The 22332-nt window shown below is 41.9% G+C and overlaps 1 protein-coding gene and 1 long non-coding RNA gene across 2 annotated transcripts in view; one reads left to right on the forward strand and one right to left on the reverse strand.

The window, feature by feature from the left end:
- LOC100872200 (receptor-type guanylate cyclase Gyc76C) overlaps positions 1–22332 on the forward strand; it is a 67243-nt gene that overhangs the window by 32441 nt on the left and 12470 nt on the right. The window contains exon 4 of the mRNA XM_086909475.1: positions 1528–1725. Coding sequence (XP_086765601.1) covers positions 1528–1725 — 198 coding nt within the window. The remainder of the gene's footprint in view (positions 1–1527; positions 1726–22332) is intronic.
- On the reverse strand, positions 15257–19325 carry LOC147657451 (uncharacterized). Its single transcript, XR_015292475.1, has 3 exons — positions 19003–19325; positions 16463–16659; positions 15257–16290 (listed from the first exon to the last, which is right to left on the reverse strand). It is a non-coding gene; the product is annotated as an uncharacterized LOC147657451 (long non-coding RNA).

Raw genomic sequence — 22332 nt, forward strand, 5'->3', positions numbered from 1 at the left:
ACGAGGATCGATATTTTTGATCTTGCTTGTTGGTCTTTCTCGCGATTGAGAGAGGAAGTTCCTTTGTTTTTCTCGGAAACGGGTTTTTATCTTTTAAAAAAATTTTAAACATTCCATTTGACGATTGTTTGCACGTTGAATTAGAGACTTGGGTAAATATCTCAGAATCTTTTTTTTTTTCTTTTCTTTTTTTTTTTTTTTTTAGATTCTTCAAAGTTTAAATTTAGAGGCTAGAAAGAGTGATCAATATAATAAACATTTAATTTAAGTAATGCGAGTCTGTGCAAATTTATACCGTGTAATAGTAATTGAATTTAAATGAATTTATGTAGTCTTCATAAATTACGTTTTCAATCATTCTATTAATAATTTATGAACCGCGAGATACGCTAATTTTACGCTACGCTTAAAACACGGTGAAATAAGAATCGAGAAACGCGCGAGCTCGTGAATATCTGTATATAAAATTCATAAAAGAGTAACGTTTTTATACTCGAACCGGCTTATATATATTAAATCCATACCTCGCGCGATATAATCAAGCTTTCTCAGAATTTCAGATTAATCGGTATATTTCTCTCTCTCTCTCTCTCTCTCTCTCTCTCTCACGTTCGAAGTATCCCACTTTTAAGAAACGATCTTGAATCAAAGTTATTTGGTGGCGCAAAAATCCAAACCAAACATAGAGAATTCCACTCGATTTCCACTAAAAAGTAATAATTCGATCGTTCTCTGCTGCGTTAGCTCGATCAGGATTCCAACGACTTGGTTGGAAAAGTATTGCTCGTTCGAATTCATACGCCGCAGAGAAGGAATACAAGGAGAAGAGGAATCGGGATAACATTAACGAATTGAACTTTAATCGACGTTCCTGAGGGGAGAGGAGGTAGAAATTTATTCGAATGGAACAGAAACCGTGGAAAATCGATTTCGTGCACTCCTTGCGCACTCATATACGCCGAGTTGGAAAAAGGAACGTCGCGACCCATTATTATGACTTATTGCCTACCTCTTTTCCTCCTTCTCTCTCTTCTGTACTAGGTGCACACGTGTACACGCGCGAGATGTGTCGAGATGTGTGAAATGATCATCGTCGAACGATCATCATATCTGTGTTGATTCGTTGCTCGATTCGATATGTATCGCGGCCATTCATATTACGGGAGCGAACATTCACGATTATTAGGAGAATTATGGTAACCCATTGGATTGGCCCGTTAAATCGATCGAGCCATTATTGGAAACAATTAAGCCGGATATAAAGTATGCTAACTCACGATTCAACGAGAACCGCGTCTCGTGGCACCGTTCAATTATTGTAATTTAATATCGTATGACGAAATATAGGTTTCATAATGTGAGTCACAGTTGCGTAATGCACGGTTTATAAAATAAATTTGCGCGTCTCTGTCTGGATGGGGATGGAAATTGGGAAACGAGATGAAAATTTGACCGAGTGAGTTCTTTTAAATGATAAGACGGAACTTTTTACAAGTTTTTTAATTTTAATTAATTCGACCGTTTCAGATCAACAGCGACCCGAATATATTGCCGAACGTGAAGCTGGTGATGCGATGGAGCGACACGAGGGGAGAAACGGTGGAAGCCACCAAGGCAATGATCGATATGATCTGCGAGGGGGTTGCAGCTTTCTTTGGACCGGAAGGCTCGTGCTACGTTGAAGCCATAGTCGCTCAATCCCGCAACATACCCATGATTAGTTACGTAAGTAGTTTTAACACTGTTCGAGACACCTGCTTACCCCGCCTGTATTCACGAAACTGGATTCAATGATTTATTAGCCCGATATCCGATAGCTGTTGGGATAGATCTCGCAGATAACAGCTCGGCTGCTTTTACGAATATTTAATGAATATTTAAACGCGAAATTAACCTAATACCTTTTTTTCTCAACTTTGATAAACAAATTAGTAACCAATTCACGATATATATTTAGAATTTTCGTGGTAAAAAAAAAAAAAATAATAATGAAATTTGACCGATCCAAGCCAATTTCAATATCGATGTTTTCCGAATCTATTTATCAGAGCGTATATCCCTGGATACAGAAGGAAGACTCGAGATCCAAAAATTCATTTCACTCAATATGAACGTCGAATATCAATCCTCCCCTATATACTCTATAAAAAGATTTCTTCAAAAATAACCGTGTCGAGAATAGCGTCATTCGTCTTTAGAATTACCGATCCCCCTACATTTCTGAATGAAAATATTCCCTGGGATACCGAAATAACCGTCGAACGAGAATAACGTCTCGCGTTCGTCTCGAGGAATCGCATCCTCGTGTCGATTTTTTCCTCCCCCGATGATCAGCGCCACGATTCGCAAGGCTGGGCCGAAAGGCGTGAGAACGGCGTGAGGGAGGGAAGCGAGCGAGTTTCCAAGTTGTCGAGGAGGTGGAGGTGGTCGACGAGGACGCGGGGGAGGCGGATGTTGGTCGACAAATTGAACACCCGCGGCGTGACAATATAATTACGGGCTGCTTCCGCGCGGACGTGTGTGTGCGAGGCTTTCGTCCGTGAAGGGAACACGCGATACCTGCGCTTCGGGGCTTCTTCGATCGGCCGGTTGAAAAATTAGCATCCTGCCGCCACCCTCTTCGACCTTCCGCCATTTCTCTTCCGTTTCTCGTTCTCTCGGGCGGATTCGTTTAAAAAAAAAGAATCAGAAGTGGAAAGGAAATTGGACGACGTCGTTGGACGCCAGTTAAATCGAATCGAAGTGGTAATTTGAGGAATCCTTGAATTCGCAGGGAGGACCCGTCTTGTTTCTTGTTCAATCTGGAAAGAAAAAATTGTAAATATTTGGAGGAAAGCTTTTAGGGATGAGCGGAGATGAAATGGAATTCGTGCGAATCTGTTGTTTAATTCAAAAGTAAGAGTTGGTTCATAGGAAATTAAATAAAGAAGATTAAAGATTGAACTTATGTAATGAGATAGGAACGGTGAAGCGAGATCGATCCGTCCAATTATTAAATCGTATTAAATTTGCCTGCCTGTTAGGAATATTATACTCTCGGGTTTCGAACGAACCAGCCCTTCGTAAGTCGGCCGAGCGACTTGAGAATGCTCGTTGGGTCAAGCCTTGAACCGTGATCGAGCTATCTTGGGTCGAACGTTTTTATCACGAGGCCGAGATATCTTAAATCGTAGATTAACCTAGGTCCGAGCCTCGAACAGGATCTAGAAACGCATCGATCACGAGCCGAATCGAACCGGTTATACGCGCGATCAGGGTGGACGCGTTCGATTCTCAGAGGACCAGAAGGATCTTCTAATCTTCGAATTCATCATAGCCTCGTTCACGGTTTTCGACGACCCTCCTTAAATCGTCTATATAGCTAGAGATGTGGATATACCTTTAATCTCGACGAGTGGCCGAGACTTCGATAAGAATAACCCTTTGCACTCGTATGTCGCCGTATACAAAGTGCAAAGGGTTAACCGTTTGGAAGATGAAAGATTCAATTACGAAGACGTGGTACTCGTATTGCAGAAGACAAAGGTCGAAACTTTTCTTCTTCTTTTTTTTTTTTTTTTTTGTCTGATAGTAAAATAGCAACGCAACACGTTTCCAAAGAACGTGTACGTGAAAATGAGTAGATGTGCCGCGTAAGTTTTAATTCCAGTATAATTTAATGCAAACTACGTCACGTTGATCTAAAAATAGTATTAGGTTCATACATATTCCGATGGGTGAATGTCAAGATATCTATTGTTGTCCGTTTAGGGTTAAAACTACGTTTCACGAAATGCATGTTTCATGAAACTCTTGATTAACTCTTTCTATTTTCGTCGCGCTCCTTTATTCGCCACGAACGAATCTAACTTATCTCGATGACACGAATCTAACTGCATTAACGACATTGTTGACAACGCGAGTATCTGTTCGCGATGTTATGCAGAGTTGTATCGGATGATACCGATATTCGTGTATTTCTTTCGGTTTTTCCCCCCCTCCTCCCTTTCGATTCGAGTTGATCGAAGTATCCGCAACAGGATTAGGCGAGGATTTGCGCAATCGTGGACAAATCTCTGTCAGAAATATATTCTGTGCCGGAACTCGAACGATATCGGATATCAAAACGGACAAAGCGGCTCGTTTCGTAATTTATTTTTGCAATGGAAACATTCAAATATATAGATACGTAGATAACTCGCCGCGCACAAAAAAAGTAATCTTTTTTAATTCCACGAGTTCTCATCAGATAAATATGATTCTTCCACTGATAAATAATTACATTAAATTACAGATTTTATCCCTCTTTAAAAAGAGATAAAAATTAATAGAGATAATTTCTGCACATTTTTATTCCCCTTTTTAAAGCGGATAAAAATCAAATTATAATTACAAATAAGCTACATTATAAATTCTTCGATTATGAATGAAATATTTTTAGTAGTCGATTATTTCAAAGCGACGGGGAAACAGGAAAATCGAGATTCATCGCCGTCACGGTGGCGCCACGATCCGTGATGGATGGACACTTTCTCAATTTCCGGGCCAAACTTCGAAAACCTCGAAGGATCGAGGATCGTTATTTATGAAAGATGCGACGAGGAAACGATTCCTTGCGTGTATACCGATTTAATATAAAAACACATGTCACGGATCCGCTTCTATTTTTAACCGGTTGATCGTTTAACCCGTCTGCTTGTACGCCTCGTTAATCGTCTCGAATCATCCTCGGACCATCGCTCGTTTCCGTGGAATTCGCCGGTTCGAAAGTGGCACGACTGTGTCGGCTCGTTTCTTCGTGCCTGTCCCACCTTCCCTCGGCTAATATTCCCCATCGAAACACGTTCACCGTTGCAAAAGCAAAAAGAAACTTCTCCGTCGATGACATCTTTTTTTTTTTTTTTTTCTTTATCTTCTTATCCAAAAGTTGGGATGAGTTGTCTCGAATTTTCGCGAAACTCTCCTCTTCGATTTGACTCGAATAATCCATTGGACGAACGATTTCACGAATATATTTCGTATTCACGATACATTTCATAATCATTTTTCTAACGATTTCAAAGTTTGGAACGATAACAAGTGTTTTCGTTTCGAACTCTTGAAACGAACTCTCTTGCTAAATACAAAGTTATAAGACACCGTTAAAAGCAATCGTATATACGGATTTAAATTTAGAGATTTATTTTACGTAATGCTGAAAAAAGGGGGAAAAAGTAACGCGTGGTTGAAAAATCAATCGACATCACGGATAATCGCGATTCCGTTAATATAACCGCGATCGAGTCAAAGAGAAATGGAACGCGGACGAACGGGGAGGAGGGGGGAGGAAGGGAGAGGGAGAGAGAGAGAGAGAGGAAAGAGAGGAAAAAAAGGACAAGGTTTCTTGAATGGAAATCGTAAGGACACGTTCGAGGACTGTCTCGATTCCACACCGATTCGAGTGGTAACGAGAAAGTGGCACGAAGAGATAAAAAGGCCTCCAGACTAATTTATGTTAATCGGAGGTCGTAAGAAAATGAAACGAGGAAGGCGAGCCGGGGAAAAGGGATCGAGAAGGAAGTCTCGATTCTCCTCGTGCCCGTTTTCGCGAAACCTCCTCGGATTCGCCCTTCTCTCCAAATCCCTGCCCAGGGATACACGTACAAGAAGAAGAAGAATCGCGCCTCTCCTTTACTTTCACCTAGTTTCACTCGTTGGCGAATCGAATCGATGGCGAGATCGAATAGCGCCTCTCTCTCTCTTTCTTTCTCGAGCAACCACCATCGCCATCTCACCGTTTCGTTTTTTCCTTCCGCCGGATGTTTACCGGCGCTCGCGCGCGCTGCGCTTCCGCCGATTTATTTTCTGCCCGTCGGCCAAGTATCCGCCGCGTCGCGCTGCTATTTCGGGCCACGACGACCAACGCGAAAAACGCGCCGCTCCCACGCCACGATTCGAGCTCGTCGGCGGCGGCGGCGGCGGGCGCATTTCGGTTTTTCGGCGGGCTGAAAAAAAGGCCGCCGCTTTTTTTTCCGAGCGGATCAGAGGGAAGATGAAAAGCAATCGAGGGGTTTCGAATTATTTTTATCCCCCTCGAGGATGGTAACAGGGGGTGTTCAATTTCGTAAGATTTATTTTGCAAACTCGCGATAATTAGAAAATTCGAAAGATCGATTTCGATAAAATTTCTTGCGCAAATAAAACGCAAATAACAACAATTTGCATTTGATATTATGAGCGATTTATTAGAAACAGGAGATTATCGGTTAATTAAGTTCTAGGTATCGGCAAGTCGGATGACGTCAAAAACATTCTTTCGCCTATAAATAACTAATTTTTTTTTATATACGTAGTATCTCGATATTTAAAAACGATAGTTAGATCGCTTATTCCAGATATTCCGTGTTTATGTGAAAAGGAAATGATTGGTAAACATTGAAAAAAAAAAAAAAAAAAAAATCTTATCCGTTTGTATAAACTCACAAATTTGTCGAAGCGAATGAGCGCGTTTAAAAGGAGGAGCTATCGATAGAAAGTTTCTTATTTAACGATCGTTCAGCCGGATCAGCGTGGTTCCACCGTAATTGAAGATCGGCATTCCTCCCATCCCCTCCCTCCGTTAAATATATACACGAGCAATCGACTAATCGATCCATTATCTATCCTTCTTTTCCCGAATCAACCGATCCGAACCGTCCACGTGTTCGTATCGTGAGAACATTGACCGACTTATCCAACGACGCTCGTCTATTCGACGTCCATCATCGTTTCCCCCGTCGCCACATAACATGGATGAATTTTAAAGATCGCACATACCGCGCAGTTTCGGTTTCCCGCCAGAACAGAAGAAGAAAACCGATCTAACGCCGGCTAATTCGAGAATCCCCTCAGAGTTTGAACTCTGCTCGAGCGTGCATTCCTGCATACAAAGCAGCACCGTTGCGCACAATGGAAGAAAATACGAATCGCTGAAACTCCTTCACGTCTGTTCGTCGAAAAGGAAAAGCTCGAGACAGTGAGAGAGAGAGAGAGAGAGAGAGAGAGAAGGGCGAGGGGAGAGAATGGGAGAAGGAGAGGTGGACTCGGTTGCGTGGACCACGCTGGTGGGTACTACGTAGCTACCCGTTTAGGTGAACAGCCGTAGGTGGACCACAGAGAGGCTGAGCACCAACCCGCCTATGCTAACGTTCTCTCGTAACCACCGCGTGTATATGCGAGTATCACGATCCAGTGAGAACTTTCGATAAGCGAGTCTCTCTCTCTCTCTCTCTCTCTCTCTTTCCTTCTTTCGCTCCACGCGTTACTCCACGCACGTATGCGCTATATATGTGTGTGTGCTATATATGTACATATACGCGGGTCACTGCATCGCGGTTGGTGCAACCACCTGTTGATTGCACCGGCCGCCGAGTCGATGACGTCTCCGCGGATCGGAAAACTGTCCGGCGCAATGTGGGTTCGCCTTGATACAAAACAACGTGGGTTGTTGTTTCGTCATTTTTTTTTTTTTTTTTTTTTTTTTTATACTTTTAATAACACGAATAGGTTATCATTAAAAGTAATCGGATTGGAGTAACTTGGTAATTTGGATTTTTTTTTTTTGAAATTTACGTTTCGAGGATTTTCCTAAACCGTCGCGTTTTAATTTTCAGAATTAATTATATTGGTAAATTTCATGGCATATATGTTAATGATATAACGCGCTATTAATAATATCGAATGTTTTCGACCTTTTCTTTTCTTTAAATAATAAATTTCTCTCTTCGATACATCTCTTCTCGAACAGATCATTTTATCATCTTCGTGAGCTCTTTTTTTCATTTCGTTTAATGCGTGCGCGCGGTGAACACACGCGGAGTATCGTTACGCGTTAAAGATACATCGAATCAAAACGTAAACCAGAATCGTATCAAGTTATCGCGAGGCCGGTGGGGAATCCGCGACCAAGATTGGCCGCAATTTTCCTCGATATTCCTCGAGGATACGCGTAAACTTCGAATTACCCTTTGAGACCTTGCGTAACTCGATTCGCGAGCGTACGCTCAGCGTCGAGGAGAGAGAGAGAGAGAGAGAGAACTCTGTGAAACCCGAGAGGCCGTAGAGGCTGGTGACAATGTTGCTACAGGCGATCGAGAAACCGCCGTGAAGTCCATTACCGCGCGTGAAACCGCATCGATCTCGTCTCTAACCAATCCCTCCGTATCCTCCTCCGTCTCTCGCTTTCGACTCACCTCCACGCGAAATCTCCAATTCAAATCGCGCGTTCACCGTGATGATAAAGTGTCGTGCGAAGCCACCAGGTAAACAACGTGAATTACAGATATAAATTCCAACATTTCTCGTTCCTCGAGGTGAGGTGAGGTGAGGAAGAAGAATTCGCGAGAAAGGTAACGATTACATTCGGTCAGGCACGCGTCGATTGAGTCGACTTTCGATTATTATTATTTTCTTTTTCTTTTTTTTTTTTTTTTTCACTTGGAAAATAATCGATCGATTCAGAGATAGGGCTGAAAAAAGGATAAAGAAAAATTAGAGGAGTATAATTTTCGTGTCGTGGTTAAAATTTCGAGTAAAGTTAGTTCACAGCGATGACTTTATTCAAAATGCTCGATTAACAATTCATTCCCTACGGTTATACGAGGACTTTAGAAGTAAATGTAATTTTAATTTTAATTGTTAACACTTTGCTTATCTCTGAAATAAATCAATACATACGGTCAGGAATGCGACAGCACGCGAATACGTTTCCCATTTATTTTTTTCTTTCGGAAATTACAGTACAAATACAGTGGAACATCGCTTGCACGAAACACTTCTATAAAAATCGAGATACGTGCGAACGAAAAAGATAACTAATCGTACGACCCATTTCCACGTTTCTCCACAGTTTTAACAATGCAACAAACAAGATTCTGCTCTGTAAAGAATGAATCAAACCATTCTAGAGAACTACCCTATATTCTTATTTTACATCTCTGTAAAATGTAATAACACGAATAAAAGCGTATCGTGGGGGTCCTATCCGCGACGCTAATGGAGGGAATCTGAAAAACGGATTAAATGGGGATCCGCTGCGGGTGTTGTAACTCGCGTGATAGGTGTGACGCCGCGAAAGGAGCAATATTATTCCATCGATGCCGCATTTGCATGAAAACTGCCGATTCCCCTGACCTTCGCGGTCTATTTATAGCCGAGCCTGTTGATGCCCCACGCACTCGAACGAACGCTTACCTGGTCCGGCTCTCTCTCTCTCTCTCGTGTCCTGCCTTCGCGGACTGACACGAGTCTAAGGTGGCTACTTTGAATGGCTTGGTAATCGCTTTTCGACCGACACTTGGTCTACGTCGTATCGTGCATCCCCCTGTTACACCATCCTCCAAGTCGTTCGTTGAAACGAATTTTTCTTTGTTTTCCATGGAGTGGAATTTAAAATTTTTGCATCAACAGAATTCTGAACAGATTGTGACGATGGTGGTTTTAATTTTGAACGTGTAATTGCCACGATTTAACGCGTATGTTGTTAACTTGCAAGTCGTTCGTTGAAACGAAGTATTCGTTTTCCATGGAGGAATTTAAAATTTTGCATCAAGAGAATTCTGAACAGATTATGAAGATGATGGTTTTAATTTTAAAGTTTGGATATGATTTATCGCGTAGGAAGATGTACGTTGCTAACTTCGTTGAAACGAAGTATTCGTTTTCCATGGAGGAATTTAAAATTTTGCATCAAGAGAATTCTGAACAGATTATGACGATGATGGTTTTAATTTTAAACTTTGAACGTGTATTGCGATGATTTAACGTGTAGGGAATTAATAACGTATGTTATTAAATTGCACTTGTATTTATTTATACGTGCCTCTGTACATATAATATTGAGAAATCGAGTGACACACTTTGAGAAGGCGAAATTATGGATTTTCTGAATAGTTTCGTTCGGTATGTTGTTTTCAAGTTTGACGGATATACAGATATTTCTGTATACGTCAGCTTTATTGAATACTTTGTTAGAAAAGCAATATTAATATTGGCGAGCAATGTAAAGCAACGATATATAAAACTTTGGCGCCGGTCCAATCGCGAAATAATATTGTGATCTTAAATACATGAGCTTATCGAGTGATCCATGCATCCCAAGTCCCGTGTAAAATTAATTGGAAGAGTGGTCCAGGAATCTGTCATCGTAAACGAGAGGTGATTTCAAGTTGTATTTTAATTTTAATAGAGTGAAAAATTTGCAATTTATACTTCATTTCGAAATTCCTTCCTTTGCTTGCGTAAATCTCATCTAATAGAAAACTTACTATTGATCGAAGAAGAATTTGATAAATTTTTGTTAATTTTTTGTTTTCCTTTTTTTTTTTTCTAGTCTAATAGCTAAAAGACAGTAGTTTAATAAGTCACAAGAGCAAAAACTTAATTTTGATTTCAAAATTTCCATCTCAATTATAGATAATTGTGATTCAATTATGAATTTGAACCATTGTCTTGGGAAGAAAAGAAAAAAGAATTCAGAAAATCTGACTTATCAAATTTTTTTTCTCTAACGTTTTAATATCATTCGTTAAATTGACCAAGACGATATTCAAATATATACTTCATCTTACGATTTCGTCAAATTTAACAAAATCGTTCCAATTTTTATCCGAGTTTAGTCTCCGTAGACTCGCCACTTACGAATACATAAACTTTCCTCCTTCAAAAGTTTATACGCGCGTTCCCAAACGCGCAAATTCTCTCCCACGATTTTGGCCATGCAGTCTGACAATCCATCCGAAAGAATCGTCTCGAGCCCCCCTGCCCGCGTGGGCGTGAAATAGCATTGCGATACTTTCATCTTGTGCAATAACGACGTAATAATAGCGCTTCTGCGGTAAGCTATCGGGCCGGTAACAGCGAACGATGCACTTCTTTGCCGGTGTTGTTGCATGCATTATTTATCGAATCGCGCCACGAGTCACTCGCGCACGCATCGGTAAAAACTTGATCGATCCGCCGCCCCTCCCTCCTTGCTCTGAACGAGGGGGGGGGACGAGGGGGAGGAAGGAAAAGTGGACGCAGAAGTAGGAAATAAGAAGCTAATAGAAACGTCGTGGTGATACGCGTGCACCAATCGTGTCCCATCGAGGCGCGCGAGGAACGATTATGTTAGGCCGATTACACCGCCATTTCCTCGTCTCCATTCCACCGTCGACACCGACCCACATTATGGATATCTCTCCTCTTTCGAAGTGACGTTACGTGATTTCCACGATGAAGTAATCGCCGGCCTATCTTTAGCCAACGCGCCAATCCGACCGACGATGATCGACGATTTCTCGTGTCGCGAGATTGTCGCCGGCCTCTCTCTCTCTCTCTCTCTCTCTCTCTCTCTCTCTCTCTCTCTCTCTCTCTCTCTCTCTGTTCGGCCGTGTGTGTAAAGCAACGTCATTGTCGGCGATGTAATATATCTTTTTTTTTTTTTTTTTTCTTTTTTTCCGTTAACTGTACGTGCACGCGCTCGTTTCTTCTGTGTGTACACGCGTTCTGGAATTCGGTAATGGGGGACCAGGTCAAGCGAGTGATATTAACGATCGAAACAATGTACACGGTTTCGTATGAAAGGTTGGATAAGTATTACTACCAGTGTATACCGCTACTGGCGCTACCACTACTCGAAAATCGGGACTGGAACCCGGTCATTTATGGAGTAGAGTGAAATCGAAATTTAATCCCGATATGGCTTTGATCGAAGTTCCCTTTGTATCTTGTTGGCCGTAAGAGAGAGAAAAAGAAAAGGGGGGAAAGAAGTTGCTCGTTGGAAGAGAGAAAATGTGCCGAAAGCGTTAAATTAAATTAACCGTACGTAACTTCAACACGGGGGGGAATCTTTTTTACTTCCATCCAATAATGTGGATGGAAATAATTAATAAACATTTTTCGTCGTAAATCATTCCGGATTGCGTGTCCAACAAGTTTTACCGCAAATTTCCTCTCGAACTACTCTTCTCCTCCTCCTCCTCCTCCTCCCTCCTCCTCCTCGTCTTTCGCCGGCTATCATTCCCCACGATCGTCGTAGCTGGCAAAATGAAATAAGGCTCGAGTTTCGCGCTCCTTGCAGATATAACACGCTCTCGAGCTGCTGCAAGCTTATAACGGATAAATACCGCAATATCGCTTGGATAAAACGGAGCGAAAATGGTGGCAAACGGCCCTCCCCCTCCCCTCCCCCCACCCCCACCCCTCGATCGTGTCTCGCTTGATTTTCACTTGGAATCGCGTCCGATTCCCCCTTCTCTCCCTCCTCGTGCAGAAGGCGGATTAAATACGCGCTATCTTTAGCAGGGGAATAAACGCGGACGAGCAGAGCGTGAGAATACCGGTTCCGGTTGAAACGATACGATTTGTTTGCTACATTATCGCCGAGTTAAATATATCGCGATAGCGTGAGGAATTTACGAGGCAACCGGACGCGCCACTGGCCGAACGAGAGCCGATCGGCCCGCGAGAATATAAACTCGCTCTCTTGATATTACGTAAAATTAACCTGGTGGTTGGCGCACCGTGGCATGCTACCGTGTATGTGTGTGTGTGTGTGTGTGTGTATATATTTGTACTGGTTGTACATTTTTTTCTTTTTTTTATTTTATTTTATCGAGGAAATATACGTGCACGCGTCTGTATTAGCCACCCGCGCGGTCACTGCATGTTACGCAACACGCTTAACACGGATGACATAACGTTGAGAAATTCATCGATAATGTTTAATCTATCGCCAACTGTTGCACGATGCGACAGCCGGTCAATCGGATATATATATATATACATACGGTTGATGGAAGAAACTGTTTGACGAGTATCTTATTTTTAACGCGCCGGTTGAGATTGGTATTTATTGTGATGATTATGATTATTTCTCTGTTATTAGGAGGATTTATTATGGGGAGAGTATCGAGGGATTTCAGTCGATAATGGAGAATGAACGATGTTCATCTCGATGACGAATACGGAGATGGATGTTAGATATTCGTGGCAACTCGTGGAGAATACGTTTTTTTCATCGAATTTTTATATTAAAAAAATTTAATAAACGACAGAAGGAGGTTTTTGCAACGAAACCGAGAGCTCACCCTTCGCGAAGACAGCCTCTAATTTACGGTGTCAAGTTCACGATACCCTGTCGAGCTTTTAAGAAAGACTAATGGATAAATTCCCTCTCGAAAAGATAGAACTCTCCGGACTTAAATATGTCTCGCGATATTTTATTTTAACCGTTCCGTCCGCAATTGCTCCGCAAAAATTGTTCGCTTTATCAAAACGCTTCTCAATTATTAATTCTGAGAACGATACGATCAAAGTTTTATAATACGATTAATCGTGCCAACTTTTTTCAAACTTGGATCAACTTCGTTGACCAGCAACAACAACAACAACAACAACAACAACGAGTTTAACTTCTTGTACATCGACTTAATTGTCGATGTAACGTCTGGCAAGGGTACTCGGACCAATAACTCGTCCGACGAGCGCAGTTTTTCCGATAAATGGGTCAATTGGTTTTTACATAACGCACGCTGCGGTGGAGGCCCAAAGTCCATCGAGTTGAGATCGAGGAATAATGCGTGGATTAAAAAGAGACGCAATTTCGAGGGGCGCGGGAGGAAACGGCTCGATCGGGGAGAACGATCCATTCATCACGGCAGAGAAGAAGAGAAACACACAACGCGGACGTTTTTACTGGAGTAGGCTCTATTTTTAGCAGCCGGGGAATAAAAGAATGAATAGAGTGTGAGAATACTGGTTTCGCAGGCACGCCGGTGGCTGGCTGGCTCGAGTCGCTCGTTTGCTCCGTCATTGGCGGCTCGTGTCCGCTCTCGAACAGCCGGGAAGAAAGAGCGAGCTGTAGTAACGTAATATCGCGCCAACAGGATTAATTAAATATTTACGCAGAAATCCCTTCGTAGAAGTGGCTCGCGAAACTACAACAATTCGCTCGCTATAAACACGAAATTTGTTGTTCGAGCACAATGAGAATATCCTACGAGCAAAGTTGAGAAAGGATAAAGACACGGGCGTAGCAAATTGTTGCTGTTTTTATCGTATCGAGATCGAGATTGTAAGAGTGTTCGTAGAGACGAAAGAAAAATCGGCTTCTTTATTAAGTTATAAACGACAAGCTTGTAGTTTAGATCGGATTAATACTATGTTTTTCTATTATATAGAATCGAAAAAAGGTGATCCACTAATAGATTTCATCAATCCCTCGGAAAAAACGGATTTTCTGCCGCAATAAAATATTGCTTTGCGTATATCCATCACGCTCTGTATACGTACAAACTTTAAAATGAAAAGATTTTTCGCGAGTTAAATTTGCTGCTGCTGAACGCTGCTGTTTGAATACTCTTGTGAGCCGCTCGTAATTGCGCCGTTTCCTCAACGGACCGTGGCGGAAACTGGTTCGATTTCTAATCTCTATTTCGATCTCGGAAATCTTTTTATAGAGAGACGCTGTTTTGAAATTTGAATTCCCGATCGAGCAGAGCGAGGGAGGAGGGGGAAGGAGGGGGGGGGGGAGAGGGAGGCAAGGTGTGGAATTTAATTATCGATTCGTGAAGCGAGTTCATTCATTCATCCATCCGTCTCGTATTTAATTTCTAACGAATATTATTCTGCGAAACGTGCGATAACTGTGTAATACAATCGACGTCGATTATGGCCTGGGATGTCCTTCCATCGCGATGGTACGCGATCTCGAATCCCACCTAAGGGGATTCTAGATTTTCCCCGATTGTGTATCGCGTATGATTCACGCGTGCACGCTCCGATCGAACGTGACTAACGTGTTTTTTAACCTTGGCTCCAACTTGGCTGTCAGCGTTCAAGGATGCGGCTGTTCGAATTAGCCACCACCAGAGTGTCGCGAGAACCGATTTGGACCGATTCGTGGTCTAATATTAGCTCTGGAAAATAGCGCCCGTCAATTCGCTAGTCCAATTTAAAATTAAATCTCCGGGCGAATTGTTTTTCGTTCTCCACGGTATGCATGTACCGTATACATCGTATATGTGTGGATGTAACATTATGCAGAGTTGAGAAGTTTCCTGGAAGAATGTGGATTTGATTAAATTGAGCGTGCTTATATTAGCTCGGTCTCGGCATAAAGTAAGCAAGATAAATTGTCGTTTACAACTGTTTTGACAATTGTTTGCGATTGTTTAATTAAATATCTGTTTAAAAAGAAAAATTAAGATCGATCGAGTAAATTATCCGAAAACCGAGCTTTTTCACCAACCCCTTCTCGCATATCCAATCGATCCAATATTATTGAAACGAAATTTTATTTGATTCGTTTGATTACCGATATTGAATAAAAACATAAGAAGCTTTTCTTTTTTATCTAACAACGCGAATAAAATCTTCCGAATAAATTTCGCACAATTGTGTTATTATGTATCGTCTCTAAAAAAAAAAAAAAAAAAAGAAACTTTCTTTCACTTTTACAAATTTACAGCGAACATCCCCACATCCCCCAACAAGATTTGCCTGTAACCAACCGTCGTTCCCCGATAGCGAGCGACAACAACGTTGACCAAAAAAAGAAAAAAAGGAAAAAAGAAAAAAAAAGAACGGAAGAATCGTTTAACGACACGCTGGAAGCACGTGTCAGCGCGCTGTAAAAGCCGACATTCTCCACCTTTTTTCCGTATTACACGCACAGCCCGGTTGACACCCATAAAAAGGTTAACGTACAGCGAATAAATCGATGGCCGGATAATCGCGTTGGTCGCGCCACGGCGGCCAAAGGGGATGGAAGTACACAAAGTAGCGTTCGTGCACGTATAGAAGAAGGAGCGTGCATTTCGACTCTGGCGGTGGTGGCGCGGCAACAAACCGAAGCGTTGGAGTTTAATGTGGGTGCCGCCTTAAGTAACGACGACGCGGCTGGTTTCAGGCTAAAATACACTCAATTAACCCTTAATTGGCCGGCACCAATTATGGGCCCGGCGTACCGACGCGTATTCATTCGGTCAACAAGAATGTATGGTCGGCCGGCGTTGTTTCTTCCCTCGTTTTACGACTACGTCGTTCCCTGCCTCCGCCGCTCAGATAAACGAATTTCTTCGTCGTGTCTCGCCGCCAGCTTATCCGTGGAGATTCGAGCACGTGATCGCCACGTTTGGCCATCTTGTCGCGTGGAAAGTTCGCGCCTCGAGACTCGTGCTCTATTTATCTAACTCGTTGTAAACTCAAACCGAACACGTGTTCCGTTTCCGTACAGCTTTTCTTCTTTTTTCTTTTCTCCTTCTTCTTTTTTCTTTTTACGAGGCTCTCTTCTCTCTACCCTTCTCCAACCTAGGTAACAACAACTGGAGGATAAACTGAGAAAGAAAAACTGCATCGAGTCAGAGTTACGTTAGTGTCGATCGAGATACGATTTGTCGGGACACGTGATCGGAATAACGTTTCTCTTCTAAATTAACTTATGCCGCGCGCAGGAATTAAAGTTAAGGTCAAGTTTTACTACCTGTACATCATCTTTCCCGCGATAACGAGATCGTCGAGCTTCCTCTTCCTAGCTCCCTTGCGTGTTGCTCGAATAATCGTGTCACTTTTCGTTTTCGTCCATTTCTTCCCGTTCTTTTTCGAAACGGAGCACGCAATCCACCACCATCATCGATCCACGAAGAAAGAGTAGAAGTAAAAGATCGTAAACGATGGACACTGGAAACCAATTATTCTTTTTTTTCTTTTTTTTTTTTTTTTTTTTTTTTATAGGAAGAACAAACGATGTTCGAACGTATGGTGGCCTCTTGTTGTATTTGATCGATCGTGCAGGAGTTGGACAGCGAGAAATGCACACGATAGAGATCGTAGTATCCACGGTTTTATATATCCGAGACGAGGCGTAACCGTTCGAATTACGGATGAGATCCTGGTGAAATCTTGCGCGGAGCATGGAGGTTGTATTACAAGCGGCGCTTTCAAGTGCTAGGGCCCGCGATACGCGAAGTGCGTGCGATTTTAACGAGCTGCGACGGCTCCGTCCCAATCGCCTTAATTTGTCGTCGGCTAAGCTCGTCGGCTATCGTCGCATTAAACGTAAATGCCGCGATACCAAATGTATAATTTCCAATTTAGAACCGATAATATTTGCGAAACAGTCCGCGTTTTTTTTTTTTTTTTTTTTTTTATTCGAAACTGTTCCAAAAAAAACGAAAACGATTATTTCCCCTTTATTTTTTCATTTGCTTCTTCTTTTCTCTTTGCGTAATATTTTTCTATCTATTGTTTTAATATCAATTTTGAAGGTAATCGACAGGAATTCGATGAAAAAGAGCGGCACAATGCAATTTATATTGTCGGAAAAATATTGTATTTTTAAGCCGAGAGCGTGTCGCGCGTTTACGTGATCGTGCAGGAATTCGCTTTATTTCTGTTTTATAATTGCTCTGGATCCGAGCCGCGATTCAGCTTCGAGCGAGGAAACGTGTTATCTGCTAAGAGACGAGTCTTGAAAAATCTATCTCTTTCCTTCTCTCTGACTCTCAGTTGGTAAAAAAAAAATATATATATATATATATATATATATACGTACACTTTGCACGAATGTTTCGTGTTATCTCTCTCAGTATGCGGCTGGCTTATGGGCTCTCCTTAAATTCGCGAAGATTTGAACCGGCCGTGGATCCGTATCAGTGTCTGTCAATATTTACCGCTAATCCCGGCGCGAAAACAGCGTAAATCATGTAGTATTACGCCGGTGTGAACGATATTACAGCAATCGTGTTACAACGACTATCCGTTATCAGTCGAGCATATGTCCAAGTGTCTGTGCTTATCGGGTCGACTATATTTAGAATCGGCTATTGCTTTGTCGAGGAACGCGAATCGAATCAAGGAAGGAGCGAGAATGCTCTTCATTCCCGTTGACTTTCGTCATCATCCAGAGAAAATCGTGAAATCGCACGATTCTTTAATCGAGCTCGTTCTTCTAACATACCGTACATATCGATCCAGAAAGAAAAAGAAAGGAAAAAAAAAAAAAAAGAAAAAGAAAACTATGCTGTGGAAACGAACGTACGTAGTTTACATTAATGTTCCGGATCACATTCCAGACCAGAACAGACACGAAATCGCGTCGATGAATTCCACGTGGAAAGTTCAACAGGTTGGACACGCGTCATGCAATATTAATTAACCATTACCATAAAACGAGCGTTAACTTTGGCTATGCTAGACTGCTAGCAGATCGAAAACGTTAATTACATGCCATCGATTTCCAATTTCCTCGATCGCACCACCATGCTCGATTCCCAGTCGCCACCAGCAACGCGTGCTTGCCTGCCCGTTCACTGCTATGCAGCCGACCAGATCGGAATTCTTGAATGGCTTGTCAGGTAGAGCCGAAATCCCACGGCATTACGTAGAGAAACTCGTGTATCCGGCGTCATTCGAGTATAACCAAGGATACCGACTCCGCTATACACCATGGCTCCACTAACTGCCTATGTTTATCGCCAGGCTATATTTAGACCGGGCTATTGCTTTACCAAGCGACAGCCTGAACGAACCAGCTATACAACCGACCGACACCATCAGCGGTCCGGCCAACTTCCCATCTCGGTGTGTATTTCTCTCTCTCGTGCCCCGTATACTACAGGCCTACACCTCCGGTCCTCATGCACGCTCTTCTTGAGACTTCTTGAGTCGGAGTTGCATCGTGTCGGCCATCGACACCAACTAGAGAACCGATCTGCGAGTGAATCGAACGAATTTCGTTGCGCCATTCCGACGAGATGCTGTTGTTTTTATGCACGGAGTTTATATTTTTCCGCAGTAGCATTGATAGTTCTCGCGTGTGTTAAAAGGTTAAGTATGTATTGAAGAAAGATTGGATAGGTTATTAAAACATTATTTAGCAACGAAATGTAAAACGTAATATCAGGAAAAATATTTATTCGTTTCTAAATCGATGCGACATCGAAGCCTATTAATAGCGGCATAATTAGGGAGAAAAACTTTCCATAAAAAGAAATACGTTAATGTAAAATTAAGGTTAATTACCGCGGAGTCGATGAATCTACGACCCTGATCGAAGGAAATGTGTAGTCGTACTAAAAGTTATCCAATGCTGAAGGGAAGAGGTGTAAAGCGTGAGACGGGTGTCGAGATCCGTTTGATTTTTCATCGAGCCGCATTAATTTCCATTCGATTGTTCGCCATTCAAGGATACAACGTCGCCCGCGTGCTCGCGCGACCGCGCGAACACACAACTATCGCTATTTGTCCGTCGAAGCTATAAATAGACGCTGTTGATTTATGAATAAATGAAAGCACCGCCCTGTTTCTGTGTGCGCGTTATCCCCACCTTGGCGCGCGCCGCGTCTGCGCTTGCGTCCGCATGATTCGCGCCCGTACGCATGCGCTCGTGCGTAAAGAATTGTGTATCCCTACCGCTAACGCGGCCGCTACACGCGTTCCTCGTGAACAGGGCCGCCGCGATGATTCTTCGGTTTAGAAATGTATTTTTAGAATCGAGTACCGTTTGTTGGACACAATTTGAACACCTTTCTCGGATGATAAATCTTCTTCGGTGAATCGAAAGTACCGTATCTGTGTATTTTGATAATTCTTTCGATCCGACTGATTTCACATATTTTTCAACGTGTCAACGCGTTTGTATTTTCGAAAGCGCTGAACTCGGATCGAAAATTTTCCATTTGCGCGTCTCTGGATTACGACTGGAAACAGGAATGCCCTTGGTCTGCCTGCTGGCCTGCCATAAAACCGCTAGTTACAACATTCCGTTTCCAACTCCTCAAATTAGAATGTATAATCAGGCATGAGTTGGTAAATAAGCTCTGTTATGTTTATATAGGAACTCAGTAGTACGCGCGTGGCTAAATATAAACACTCTCGATCTAAATATCATCTTTGATCTTGACTAATAAAATTCGTTCGATCGCTCGTTTCAATGGAATGTGAAGCAAACATTCATATGAGATATCATTTCGTAAGTCGATAAGCGAACGCTGCGAAATCCAATTTCTAGTTGATTCGTTGCGCGAATATAAAACCTTGTGTTTAAAGAAGAAACAAACTTGTCTTAGCGATACGTTGAAGAATATGAATTTCTATGAATTTATGATGTTTACATATTGATCGTAATCCGATAGAATCTAGAAACAAGTATCAACTATGTTGCAGTATATCTCAACTGCATATTCCGCGGTCTATTTCATAACAAGTTAATGCGCTGTAAGAAGCTGATGAAACGTTAACATCTTTATCTTCTCGCTATTCATTATGTTTATCCTCCTTTTAAACATAACTAACGATCGAATATATCGAACATAATCGATCAAATAATATTACGAATAGATTAAATTTCCTAAAATAGATAAAGAAAATTATTTATTTTACACAATTGTGCGATTATCTTCTCGATGAAAAATAAAAACAAATAATTCGTTTAATTAATTCTACGGTTATTTTACAATCACTTTTATCAATCTTAACAATTAAGAAATACTAATTCCAATGAAATCGTAATCACCTTCATGTTTCAATCACTTTACTATTTTTACAAGAATCTTTACAAGATTCCATTCTTTCAAATGTCAAAATACCTATGTATATTTTTTTACGAATCAATTTCCACGAAGTGAATCTTTCGTGTTAAATTTGTCTTGATTTCGTGAATAAATTGAATTGAATTTCGATCCCGCTACCAACCATAACGATTGCGTAAGAGCGAGGAAACGACACGTTATTTCGGCCGTCTTGTCCACCTAGTGTCCCTTAATTATTCTTTGGCGATCCGTTTAATTGGCGGGAGACTTCGGTGAATGCGGTACCGCGCGAATTCCTGTCGCATGATAAAACTCGGCAACGATCGCTCAAGAAACGGAAAAGAAAGGGAAGGGTGAGCGAAACGAGAGCCATCGTTACCCCCATACAACGAGCACCCTTATCGAACAAATTGATCTTCGACCGAGATCATCACGGTGGAATCCAGAATAGCAGCGCGCATTAACGGGATAATTTAGGAAGTTATGCCAATGAAAGGACGGGGAACGCGTCCAAAGGGGATCTCTCCGCCACGCAGACAGAGGATAATCTGAAAGCGGGCAGAAACGTTTAATTGGCGTTAAGGAAACGTCTCGCGGCTTCAAGTTCAATTATCTAATGGTGACCGCGGCGTAGCTTCTCACCGAGACCGGCTGCTTTCTAATTCCATGGAAAGAATTTGCTCGCTCATTCTCTTTCTCCTCTTTCCCTTCTCTTTGCCTCTTTTTGATCGTGTTTGAGGTATCGCCGATAGCGATGGGATCAACCACGTTTGAGCGGGCAATTTGTAAAATGCTTAAATCTATCGTTACAACGGAAATAAATCTTCCTCTATATTTGATATAAGGAAAGTAGTATTTGTAAGTTATGCACGATATGGATATTAATAATATTTATGATTGCATTAGAATTAGAACCTGTTCAAGACTTCTTTTTTTCTTTTTTTTTTTTTTTTCTATTTTATCGATGCAAAAAGATATTTCTTTTTTTCTTCCAATGTTTTTATGAATAAGGTATAACGTATTAAAATTTCGAGTTTCAAAAAAGATTTCTTTCGTGAAATATAAATTATATAAATTATTCATAACTTTAACAACGTATTTCAAGGATATCGGGAATGTAAAGTTATCTACTATTGATATCGGTAGCTTCGATCAAAATTAAAGAAGAAGTTATTTAACTGTAAAAGTGATTCCAAATTTTTCCATCCGTGTGGCCGCACGTTTGGAACTTGATCCCATCACTAGCTATTAACATGGCGTTTTCACGCGTGGCCGCGTCTAGGTGAAAGAAAATGGTACTTTTCATCGTGGTTGGCTCTCTCGTCCGCCAAGCTAGAGGCGCGTGAAGAAGAGGCAAAGAGGCAAACAAGGATTAACAAGCCAGCGGATTATCGATTGATATTCAAGATAAAGAAGGCCCCGCTACGTTTCACGAAACCGTGAACTCGGAGAGCAACGAATTTATCTGCGACACGGAGCGTGTCGTTTGGCAAGATCTTGGTGCACGTAAACGGTCTCCCTCAAGAACACTAATAGCCACCATTAACGGGCCAGGACGTGATCCGTTCGCACGCTCGCGAATTCCGGGAAGCGATCTTTCCGTTCTGTAACCCGCGCTAGCCTCGTGTCGTATCGGTAAGAAATGGCACTTATTTCTGGCGCAACCTTACCTTACCTTGCGTTGTCACCTTCCTCGCCAGCGATTCATCGCTTTCACATCGAAAAGGAAAAAAAAAAAAAAAAAAAAAGAAAAAGAAAGAGAAAGAAAAAAACTCGATCGTGTTCTCGGACCCACGAGACCCGAATTTCGCAAAATTTGTTC

This window comes from Apis florea, unplaced genomic scaffold (genome assembly GCF_048593485.1).
Source record: "Apis florea isolate Af1SG1 unplaced genomic scaffold, ASM4859348v1 contig_3158_pilon, whole genome shotgun sequence".
In the NCBI taxonomy this organism is placed as follows: Eukaryota; Metazoa; Arthropoda; class Insecta; order Hymenoptera; family Apidae; genus Apis; species Apis florea.